Genomic DNA, 12,573 nt, shown 5'->3' with positions numbered 1-12,573 from the left:
ATAAGCTCTCCCCTGATGTCACCGAGGGTCGTGTCATGGCCTCCCGCCACACAGGCATCGGACAGAATACACGACTGCTGGATTCCTTTAATGGAATACCCCAAAATTGAAGGCGTTGGCGATGGCCACACCTAGCCCTTCCACACACCACAACACATTATTCCAATGCCTAACCTACCCACCAATACCACGAAAGTTGTGACGATTGCTACGAAGTAGGCGAAAAAACCACAAAGCCTAATGCCAAATGGAAAAACTCCTACCAGCCCCCCCGGACAACTAGGGCGACCAACCTAAGGTCCATAGCAAGGCCAAAAGAAAACTGAAACCCTGCTCTAAGGGAGTGGAGGGTGGGTGACTCGCGACGGGACGACGAAAAGTGAGGCCGGGAGGCTGGCGCCGCAGCAATTTAGGCTGCTGTAAACGGCCCCTTGAAGGCACCTGGTTGGGCACCTGGCCGTGGGCGCCAGCCAGGTGAGTGGGAGGCAGGGGGCAAACGCCCCCTGCTTGGGGCGGAGTCCGGCTCCCGCCCACAACCACTCCCCTCCCTTGCAAGAGGAGAGTCTTTGTGTTTAAGAAGATAAACTTTCTGGAACAATTATTTGCAAAGTCATGGTTTTGGTACCTCAATCTGCTGCAAAACTCCATCCCTATGACTTTACCACATTTCAGACAGCCTCTTCAGTCTAACCCTCCCTAGTCTTTTCTTTCCATGCATCTAAAGGTTGCAGGCATCCATTCTCAAATTTATGCCTACTTTATGCCCATAGGTCTCAATCCAAACATCTCACCTGTTCCATAATGACTGTGCTATCCTTGTGCATGATCTAGCCATGATCATGATCTAGTGCATGATCTAGCCTAAGTACCATGCCCAATCCCCTATCTGATATGGCCTATCACACAGAAAATGAGCATATGCAAATCTCAACCCCATAAAAGGACAAAACTAAGCAACCTAGCTGAAGCCAGCTACATGAACAGTTAAGCAATGGCACATACTCTTGGCATCATCCTTCAACATATGCCAAGTAACTGCTGCCAGCTGAGCAATTGCTGCTTTTCATGTTTATGGAGAGACAGTTTGCGTTTGTGTGTGGAATTGTTCAGGTGAAAAATATGCCCTTCCTGGCTACATATAGCAGGGGTCAGCAAACATTTTCTGTAGGGAGCCGGCCCACTGTCCCTCAGACCTTGTGGGGGACTGGACTATATTTTTTGGGGGGTGGTGGTGAATGAATTCCTATGCCCCACAAATAACCCAGAGATGCATTTTAAATAAAAGGACACATTCTACTCATGTAAAAACACGCTGATTCCCGGACCATCTGTGGGCTGGATTGAGAAGACGAATGGGCCGGATCCGGTCCCCGAGCCTACCCATGACATATAGGGTCAAAAATGAGGCTCCAATTAATTTCCATCAATTCATTCCCATAATGAATTCCTAAAAGATGTAAAATAGCAAAAGGTTGCTATTTTAACAAAGTGTTTGCATACATTCACCATCACTGTGGCGAAACAAAGAGACTGTTTGGAAGATTGACTATACACAGCGGTTGTCTGGCAAAGAGCTTTGGTTATGGCAATTTGGAACCAGGTTCAAATCCCCACCACTTTGTTTACGCCGAGGGAGGACAGAAGCGCTTGACCAAATTGCTATCTTTCAACCTTGACCAACTGACTAAGTCCCTGTGAAGCTAAAAGTGGTGATCTGAGCAAATGTGAGAAAAAGCAAGACAGAACAAAAAATTGTCTTTATGATTTAATTTGCTATAAAGAGGCTAATTCACATCACTAGCTAGAGCTAGGAGCAAGAAACGGGACTTGCCATATGCAGAAGCCACATGAAGAAATGGAACAGAACAGAAAAATCTGCTGGATCCGGCCAAAGCCTGTCAGGGCTATACATATTGTCACCTGAACCAAGGCATATTCTTGCTGCTTTCTTTTTACAGTACTGCATCTCTCTTTGTAGTCTTATTTTATATTATAGGTGTGGATTGCCACTTGAGCTAGTTTTAAAAGGTAAAGGTAAAGGTACCCCTGCCCGTACGGGCCAGTCTTGACAGACTCTGGGGTTGTGCGCCCATCTCACTTAAGAGGCCAGGGGCCAGCGCTGTCCAGAGACACTTCCGGGTCACGTGGCCAGCGTGACATCGCTGCTCTGGCGAGCCAGAGCCGCACACGGAAACGCCGTTTACCTTCCCGCTGGTAAGCGGTCCCTATTTATCTACTTGCACCCGGAGGTGCTTTCGAACTGCTAGGTTGGCAGGCGCTGGGACCGAGCAGCGGGAGCGCACCCCGCCGCAGGGATTCGAACCGCCGACCTTTCGATCGGCAAGTCCTAGGCGCTGAGGCTTTAACCCACAGCGCCACCTGCGTCCCTTTGAGCTAGTTTTAAAGCTAGCCAAATGAGTCTTCTGACACTTAGCAACCTCCGGTTTTTGTCTTTTGTTTCAAAGTTTTGCAGGAACAGGCAGCTAATAGTGTTCTCTTACTTTTAAGTGAATCTTAAGTGAAGCAGATCTCAACTGAGTAGCGGAAAAAGAATGTAGAGCAGAGATGAGTCTTAAGCTTGCCATATGCAAGAGGCTCTATTTTTGGAAAAAGGAAGCGCTTGGTTGCTATATCGCGAAGCTAGCCAACTTTCATATTCTCCAGCAGCGAGCCTGTAATTAGTAGCAGTAATTAGTAATATCCATCCTCATTGTGTAATCAGAAAATTATATTATGTACCAACACACCCACATGCTTTCAAATCTCACGTTTCTCTAACAAAAGATAATTTACATGGCATGAAAATTCTCAACAGTAAGCTCCAGGTATGAAGGTTCACTGAGGGATGAGCTCTTAACTGTACACAGAATTTCCATCTCTCTCTCTCTCTCTCATTTTAAAAGTTGTGGCTAATCCTGAGAGATTAAATTTCAGTGGGACATTGTTGATATGCCTTCTCTCACTGCAGGTAATGTAGTTATTTGTCATTTTTCCCATTGCCTGAGAAGGACCGGGAGCAGCTGTCCCAAACGAATACTTTCAGGCCAAGAGAATAGCCCTATTCAGTTGTTCTCTGCACACGCAAACACAAGTTTCCATTGCATGAGAGGGAGAGTGACCCTGCCCCTCCCATGCATAACCCATCACAATTCCTTCGGTCTCTCTCGTGGTGCTGGGAGCCAGGGAACCTTCCCAGCTGAAGGAAGTGCCTTGTTTTATTTAAGACCCAGGAAGACCAGACTGTTAAATCATGCAGGGAGCTTGTTTGAGTTGAACCGCCTTTCTGCTGCAAAAGTTCAGCCCCCAATACATTGGGTAGGGAGGGAGGTTGCAGCAACAGGGTCATATGGGAGGGGCAGGACCATTTGCATCCGTAGAATCATCTCACCATTCACACAACATTAATTGCAGAAGGGAAGGGAGTGACTGATATGGGATAGCAACTTCATTTATTCATTTAAAGTGCACGAGAGAGAAATGGAGATAGAGAATGAATTATTGTAGTGGTGTCTGTTGATTACATATCTGCCGTCCACTAAAAATAAACACTGTATTGACTTTATTTTGTATTTGATTTAGAGTTTGTCTGCTTCATTGATATCACCTTGATTTATTCTCAGATTGCTAGCCCTTAAATCCACCCCCTTTGTAAAACTACATGTGATATAGCTGAGCACTGGCTATACATTATATTTTGCTGATACTTCCATACTCCAAGCTTGATTTATGTATGCATTCTCTGATCATTACTTGCAATTCTACACTTTTACGACTCATGCACCTTTGTCTACCAGAGATTTGGAAACACAATATTTAGAGGGTACTTTCCTAGGCTGAATACTTACGCATGTTGGGAAATGTCTAAGTTCTGAATTGGTCTGGCTTCAGAGAACAAATTTGGCTGCAACTGACTCTATGATTTATTAACTCTGCAATGAACAAAAGAGAGGATGCTCATCACAGATTCAGTGTAGCAGCAGCCAGAGGAGCAGAAGCATTTGCAAGCAAACGAATCCTCTGCCAGAGCTTTATAGGATGATAACAGACACTATGCTGCATTGAAAGGATAGCACTATTCTCTGGACATGTGTGAGATTTTACATCCACACGACAGGTCTTGGATGGATTCCTCTACAGGTGGAAGAACTGCTCCAATGAAGATTACTGCATCCCAATCTGGCTTTGCTTTTGCGGGAGGGTGGGGGATCTCAGCAAGATACCCTCCAGTAGACCCCACTACTGCACTCCAGTTCTTCCTCCCAGAGAGGACAAGTGATGGTGGCTACTCACTTGCACTGATGTTAGCAGTTGTGCCACTGGTGTTTCACCAGCCCCTCGGCCTGCATAACTCTGGTGTAATATTGCATCCTTGACCACTATGCTACAGCAGCACTTAGACTCACATGATGACTTAACAAAGGTAAGCCAATAAATGCCATAGGTAAACAGAAATCACAAGGGCTGATCAAATTGGTTGCTTGGATACTAACAAGCCCATGGTGGCATTTAGGAATTTGAAGTATTTCTCAGCCCTACACTGAACTGATGCCTAAAAAATTGATGTTGATGCCTCGGAATCTTGAGTATTTTCCCTGCCCTGCTGACCTCTTTTAAAACAAAGGTTTCCAAGCCCATATTCTAAAGCACCCTTTTCATGCAAAATGGAAAGGGGGGGCCTAGGGGCAGAGAAATTAACTAGATGTATAAAGTGTAAAAAATGTAAACGCATAAACTAAAGACAGATGCTCAGTCAGGGGGTTGGGGGCAAAGAGAGAAGAAGCAGCAAACTGGACTCACAATAACAAAATATTTGCTTTGAACAGAAATAATTCACACTGAAGCTTTTTAGCAAACTGCCTTGGGGCAAATAAAGGGAGAAGCAATTGGAAAGATGCTGCCGGAATAGAGAGAATTGCCCTCTAAGAGTCCTCCCTGTTTTGCACTTGCCACTCCCCTTCCCTCTCCATTATTCAGTGTAAAGTAGACACAAGAACTCCAGATATGCTTCTCCCAGCATTAGGGAAGTAAGAGAGATTAAATGCTGACTGTGATAAGAGCATTTGTAACTAATTAACTAGCAGCAACACAACTTAAGCTTATTATAGCGGAACTGTGACCGTCTTCCTCAAACTTTGGTCACAATACGAGTGTAAACAGCTTCTGGGAAAGGAATGCAAGTTCACCAAGGAACGAAGAGCTTATGTGCATTATCATTAAGCAGACGTCAGAAAGAATAAGTGGTGGGGAGGAACTTTGGGATATATCAGTAGTTTGAAGAGGTGGGAACCAGCCCATAAAAGCATATGCCAGAACAAATCTGCAACTCTTTAAACATGCTGCAAGGGTGAATAATCTGCAAGTAAAGCCACTGTAGTCAATGGAGGAACAGGGCTTCAACTAAAAAGTCAGGGCGATCAATCCCATGGTCTGAGTCACTGCCACAGGGCCACTCCCACATTCGTCTTGCTGTTGACAACAAAAATGCCCTAATCTGAAAAGTAAACCTTGGTAAGTGGAACTAAACCACTTGCGACCACCAGGGACAGCCCCAAAGGCTGTAGAAGCAGAGAGAACATAGGAAACTCAATCTGACCATTGGCTCATCTAGCGCAGTATTGTATCCATTCACTAGGGGCAGCTGTCCAGGGTTTTCACTCTCCCAAACCTACCTGGAGATGTCAGAGATTGAACAGGGACCTGGTGCTCAGCCGCTGAGGCTCGGCAGGCTGGCAGGTTACGTGTCGAGAAACATTTGTCCATTATTTTAAAGCTGTGTTAATTCAGATTCTCAAATTTAGCCATCTTATTCCTAAAAATTACATTCTGTTTCCCCCCTCATAAGGGTCTTAAAGCAGTTTACAGAGAATAAAAATATACAACATAAAGAAGTAAATCATCAGAACAGCATTCATGGTGCAAAGACCTCCTGAAATAAAAAGTTTTAACCAGACAGCTGAAACTTAGCAGCGATGCTGTGTGCCTGTTTTCTAACGGGAGGGAGGTCATAGCGTAGGGCCCACTACACTGAAGGCACAACTGCTTGTTGACTGGAGCCATCCTTCTGGTCCATAAGGTAAAGGTAAAGGTACCCCTGCCCGTACGGGCCAGTCTTGACAGACTCTGGGGTTGTGCGCCCATCTCACTCAAGAGGCCAGGGGCCAGCGCTGTCCGGAGACACTTCCGGGTCACGTGGCCAGCGTGACAAAGCTGCATCTGGCGAGCCAGAGCCGCACACGGAAACGCCGTTTACCTTCCCGCTGGTAAGCGGTCCCTATTTATCTATTTGCACCCGGAGGTGCTTTCGAACTGCTAGGTTGGCAGGCGCTGGGACCGAGCAGCGGGAGCGCACCCCGCCGCAGGGATTCGAACCGCCGACCTTTCGATTGGCAAGTCCTAGGCGCTGAGGCTTTAACCCACAGCGCCACCTGCTGTGGTCCATAGGGGACCACTAATAGTGCTCACCCATTTGATCTCAGTATTCAGCTGGGGGAAGGCAGTCCTTAAGATATCCTGGTCCTTAGTTGTTCAGGTCTTTGTACACTAGTACAAAAACTATGACTCTGACCCTGCAGCAGATGGGAAACCAGTGCAGGTCTTTTAACACCAGTGTTATTGTTGGCCATAGCCTGTTCCCATCACCACTCTAGCTACAGCATTCTGCAGTAGCTGGAAATGTTGGACGTCACCACAGCCTAGCATTGCAGTAAACCAGTCCTGAAATTACAAATGTACAGACTGCCTTAGTAAAGTTACCCTTATTCAGGAATGGCTGTAGCCGATGCTGATAAAAGGCACTCCTAGCCATCAAGGCCACCTGGACCCCGAGTGGCAAAGATGCTCATTATGGTGTTCTGGTTCTGGGAGGGCAATTCAGATGGGTGCCCTGCTCCTCTCCTCTCCTGTCATTCTCTAAGAGTTGGTCAGTGAACGTCTGAAGCAGGCAGCCTCCTCTACTTGTGAAGGCTCCCCAAGAATTTTGTCCTCATCTCCATTATCCGTCCTCATGTGTTCACTTTACTTAGAATCACACCATCGAAAAAGGACTACTAAAGTTTTCACTTTTGTGGCTTGACATATTTGAAAGATTATTATATACCGTATATGCGACATACCTGGGCTGGGTAACTGGAGGCCCTGGGGTGTTTTTCTGGTAGGGGGCAAATATGGCCCTCCGGACCTCTCTTACCTGGCACTTGGAATTCTTCCCACCCCGTCTCTCCAGTCCACATCTCTTACTAGTCCTGCCAGTGTTTTTGCCTTGAACTCTGATAATGCCTCTTGCTTGTTTAGGTGGAAGATAGAGCGGGGCACAAGTGTGTGGAAACTAGCTGCATGAAGTCAAAATTTACATGTGCTGGTCTGTAGATTTTGTCTTTGGACCCACCCATTACTGGCATGTGGTCCTTTGAAGGTTACTCAAGAGGAAATGTCAACTGCTTTCTGAAGACACCCAAAACCACATAAATAAATTACTGGGGAAATGTTAATATGCAAGAAGCGAGCCCTTCCAACATTATACCTATATGCAATAAAGTGCATTCACCCATAATCTTAGAAAGTGACATTAGAGGAGGCCCCAAGACACTATTGACATCAGCCTGCAGTTCAATGGTCCAACTGCAATTATTTTCTTCAACTTTAATTACCTTAATTTTTTAATTACCTACTTTTAATTACCTTCTACAACTTTAATTACCTTATCCCAAATTAGGCAATAAAGTTGTTCAGGTCTCATAATTCTAGGGAACATCTGAGAACTTCACTAAAGGACTGCCACAACTATACCATTATGCAGCAGATCAGAAGCCTTTTTGTTCCAGACATGGGGTGACCTTGTCCAATCTTTGCAGTAATTTTCTCCCACAAAACCATTCCTAATGTATTTTGGATTCTTGCATCTTTGGGGTGTCTGTTCTCCCATATCTTAACCAGGACCACCATGCGTGTACATACACTACACACCTGTTCTCTGAAAGTTGATTCTTCTCTCATATTAAGACTCCCAGAAATACCAACATTCAGACCAAGTTAGATAAGATGATATAGCTTTTCACCCAAACTTTTAATGCAATCAGTAAAATCTGACCCAACCATCTCTTTTGCTTCAAAGGGTATAAGGTAAAGGTACCCCTGCGCGTACGGGCCAGTCTTGACAGACTCTGGGGTTGTGCGCCCATCTCACTTAAGAGGCCAGGGGCCAGCGCTGTCCGGAGACACTTCCGGGTCACGTGGCCAGCGTGACATCGCTGCTCTGGCGAGCCAGAGCTGCACACGGAAACGCCGTTTACCTTCCCGCTGGTAAGCGGTCCCTATTTATCTACTTGCACCCGGAGGTGCTTTCAAACTGCTAGGTTGGCAGGCGCTGGGACCGAGCAGCGGGAGCGCACCCCGCCGCAGGGATTCGAACCGCCGACCTTTCGATCGGCAAGTCCTAGGCGCTGAGGCTTTAACCCACAGCGCCACCTGCGTCCCTCAAAGGGTATATCATCTACCAATAGCAATGATGAGGGGAAAGTTGTGTACAAGAGAGAGAGAGAGAGAGAGCACACAAGAAATAAAATGGCTTCTTTTTCCACTGCTGTAAGGAAAGTGATTGTTTGTTTTGGTTTTTTTGGCTTGCAGCATATTCAGAGTTCTTTGGGAATAATGGACGATGACGACAGCAGTGGCAATAGACCAGGCTAGCCAATACAATTAAACTACATAACCAATCTATGTTACACCAAAGAATGCAATCGCCTATTAAAATCATTGCTACACACTGCACTTTGATCTTCTTTATGATAGCACTCCTTATCTGCATTCCATCATATCCACAGTAGGGCAGAACTACATGTCACAATGGCTGTAGGAAACCCTGGGGTCATACCTGCGTCTTTGTCAGCAAATGACTCAAGCACAGTAGCAACACAGGTGCTCATACACATCTTGCAACCTGCCAGTACTCTCATCTAGGGGCCCTTGGCCCAATTGGGTTTTCTGCCGCTTAGATGGATTTAGTATAGAACATGTAGTTTGGAAACCATTAATAGGTGCATTTGCAAGATTAGTTAATGGGCAATAGGCAATAGTCTCATTCCAGATCAATTATCCTGACCAAACACAACTTTCCATTTCTGTAGCCATAGCAACTAGCATGAATTAAGATCACCATTCCATGCTATCACCCAATATTACACAATTATACTCTGTGTTGGCATCCAGAATAGCTACCACCCCCTCATTTCCTAATTATAGATTAACATAATGGTTTCTTCCAAAAACTTAGATTTAAAGGGTATGTAGGGGGTGGGGAAAGTGTTTTACTTTTATCGTTCTTTAACCATGCTAATTTGAGAGCACAACAAGATGATTTAAAAGGAAATGAGTGCAAGTTATGTGATTTTGAGCAGGTGCTCCAACATGCATTATTAAGGTTAGCTACTGTTTTAAATCTGGGTCTAAATACAAGCAGCTGAGGTGTATCAAAGGTTAGATTATCTGGATTAGTGATTTTACAGGCATGATCAGAGATCACTTCAAAACACACAACATGCATGTTCAAAGTCCTCCTAAGTTCATTGCTGCTTCCTCCTTAGTAAGCATACATAGGATTGCTATGCTATGTAATCACTAGTCAACAGTTCCCTGTATCTGTAATTCAAATAGAAAAACTGCATTGGCTAGACAGAATGTACATCAAAAGCTTTCTTTCATGATTCCCTCGCAAATACATCCACAGGCACATTCAGAGTCATGTGTGGACACTTCCTCCGCAGCCAGTTTGTAACAGCGCAGAGTTGGCTAAACCCATTGACTTCTAATGAGTCTAGTGATGCACAGTGGCTTGCAGGAATTCAGGGTTCAAAACAAACACACACCAGAAGTGACTAGGAACCAGAGAGGGTCATGCCCTGTTGTCGTTTGTTTTAAAAGGACCAGAGCAGTTTCTTATAGACTTCCGCCCCAATCTTATATGACTTTCCTCAGACGTCCTGTTATCCTCAACGGGGGTTGGGGACAGTCCCCTAAAACAAAACCAAGCACGTATAGCAGCGATGCTGGAGAAGCTGGTGGCCCCTCCAGCTGTTGCTGGACTCCAAGTCCCATCAGCCCCGAGCAGCAAAACCCACGATCGGGGATGCTGGGAGTTGGAGTCCAGCAGCGTCTGGCGAGCTACAGGCTCCCCTACCCACGACGTATAAGGCTGCCCTAGCTTAAGCCAAGGAGGGACTTGTAAGGGAAGGGGGGGGGGAGGGACAGGTAGGAAGACGAAAGATGGATGGGTTTACTCAGGGGAAGCAGGTTCGCCGACCCAGACATGTAGATCCCTGGCATGTAGGTGGACGCGAGGGAAAGCCTGGGTTGGGTGGGGTGGGGGTGGCAGTCCTCCAAAGCGTCCGCGCCTTACCTCGCCCAGGCACAGCAAGAGAGGCAACGCGAGCAGCGCCAGCCCCCTCATGGTCGCGGCGGCGGCAGCGGGGGGAGAAAGGCGGCAGTTCAGGAATTCGCCCTCGCCGCGGCGGCTCATGTTCGCTCAGGCTCCCTCGGCGCAGTCATGGCAGGGAGACTCCCGCCCGCCCGCCCAAACAGAAAGGAGAAGGAGAAGGGCGGGGGACGGAGAGAGGGAGGAGGAGGAGGAGCGCCGTCCAGGTTCCTCGCGCAGCCGTCTCGGACCCGCGCCTTGCCCCGGGCGGCGGCGGTGTCCCGGTGCCTCTTTCCCCTGTGGCGGCGGCGGCGGCGGCGGCGGCAGCGCGGGCTCCGGGGGAAAAGTGCGCGGCCGTAGCGGCGGCGGCGGCGACGGGGTGGAGCGAGATGCACAGGCAGGACAGGCGGCGGCGGCGGCCCGGGGAGTGCAGCGCGTCAGCCACCTCCCCTTTCTGGCCATTCATCGCTTCCTCCACGCTGCCAGGGGGCAGGAATCGGCCGGCGACGTTGGCAGCAGTTGAAAAGGTCGCTTTGGCTTTTTTTTTTTTTTACTGCCTGCCGCCGGGAGCCCAGTAGGAAGTTGTTGGAGCTGACATTCTCCGCCCGCCCCCGTCCCGGCTGGGTGAGGCGGGCAAGCGGCGCGTCTCTCCCACCCCCCCACCCCCTTTTCAGGAGCGCGCGGCCAATTTGGGAGGGAAGGGACGCTCTTCCGGGGTGGGGATCCGCTCCTGGTTGCACCGCCGTTGCATTGGGGGAGCCTGAACGAGGAAGCGGATCCTGTGCGGGGCTGCACCGAGGAAAGGCGCGCTGCGTCGAAGGTTCCTGTTGAACTCGATGGGGCTAGTGCTTAGTTCGCGGGGCCAGAGGGCAAGCCTCTCTGATCTACTCAGAAGCAAGTCTCAGCGATGCTGAGGGAATCTCACGCCCAAGATAAGTGTGCCGGCTGTTGCAGCCTCAGGCGCAGCAATCCAACTGTAGCACATAACTGCACTTGATGGCACGCTTAGCTTAACGTGGGAACGAGACCCAAATCAGGGACGGGGAAGCTGTGACATTCCGGGTGTTGCTGGGCTACAGATCCCATCACCGCTGGCTGATGGGAGCTAGAGCCCAAGAATATGTGGAGGGCTACATCCTCCCCACAACCTATCTGTGGAATAGAGCTACGAAACAGGGGGAGAGAGAGAGACTAGGTTATCAGAGATCGCAAAGCTCTTGAAACTATTTTTAGCTGAGTTGATAACTGGTGGTATCAGGAAATCCTTAAACGTGCTCATAAACCATGCAAACAGCTTTAAATTTCACTTCTGCTTTTTTGTGAAATAAAGGGAAGCAGGACAAATTAAAAGGGAACTCTGCAGTGGTGGGACATTTAAATGTCTTGCTTTAGCCCTGTTGCAAAGAGGAATTTAAAATACAGCAGAGGTTTTTCCTGGCCTTTTCTTTTTTTACCACCCTGGCATCTTTCATGTTTAATAAAAGTGTTCTTGGTGAAATGTGAGCAGCTTTGCAGCCTAATTAATTTGTTTAAGATGAATGGACTATTTGCATTCAGCCCATACGCTGAGCACAGAATACAGATGAAGCAAGCAGGCTATTTTTAATTTATTTCTGCTTGGTTTCCAGTTTCCACTGCCAGGCCCAAATCACCCATGCATTCTCAAGCACTTTAATAACAAGGAAAGTATTCCCTTTTGTTAGCACACATGTCCATTGTTCACCAGCTTTGAAAGTCATCGTACATACTTCTAGCAGTATAGAAGACACTCCCCATCCTGTCTATCCAGGATGCTGGCCCTCATTGTTCAGCACCTAGACTCAGATGCATTTCTAGATATCCTTCTGGCCTGCCCATTATCATTCTGCACTTACACCACCTGTTGCTCCTGTCTCCAGTGAAACTGAGGGCTATGGGGCAGTCTTGACAGTTTCATCAATGCCATATTAGTTTTTACATTCAAGTATTGCTATGTACAGAAGTGATGCTATGCAAAAATGCACTTCTGAAGGAAAAAGCAAACAACCCCCCCCCCATAGCAGCAGGGAAAGTGGCCATTCTCAAATGTGTATTGGGGGAGGAATGAAGGGGAAGGACTTCTAAAGAAAAGGAGCTGCCCATATTCTGCTAGGACAAGGTGGTGCTCTGACCATACCCAAGGTCAACAC

At 47.5% G+C, this 12,573-nt stretch overlaps 1 protein-coding gene across 1 annotated transcript in view; it reads right to left on the bottom strand.

Annotated features, from left to right (window-relative positions):
• The window catches only part of PTPRJ (protein tyrosine phosphatase receptor type J), a 90,504-nt gene extending 79,842 nt beyond the window's left edge, over window positions 1-10,662 (bottom strand). The window contains exon 1 of the mRNA XM_079988077.1: window positions 10,391-10,662. Within this exon, the coding sequence (XP_079844203.1) occupies window positions 10,391-10,510 (120 nt within the window). The 5' untranslated portion in view covers window positions 10,511-10,662. The remainder of the gene's footprint in view (window positions 1-10,390) is intronic.
• Window positions 10,663-12,573: the final 1,911 nt, after the last annotated feature.

Source organism: Podarcis cretensis (assembly GCF_951804945.1).
Source record: "Podarcis cretensis genome assembly, chromosome: 1".
NCBI classification, from domain to species: domain Eukaryota; kingdom Metazoa; phylum Chordata; class Lepidosauria; order Squamata; family Lacertidae; genus Podarcis; species Podarcis cretensis.
The sequence above is the reverse complement of the archived record's forward strand: the minus strand, read 5'-3'. Positions and strand labels throughout refer to the sequence as shown.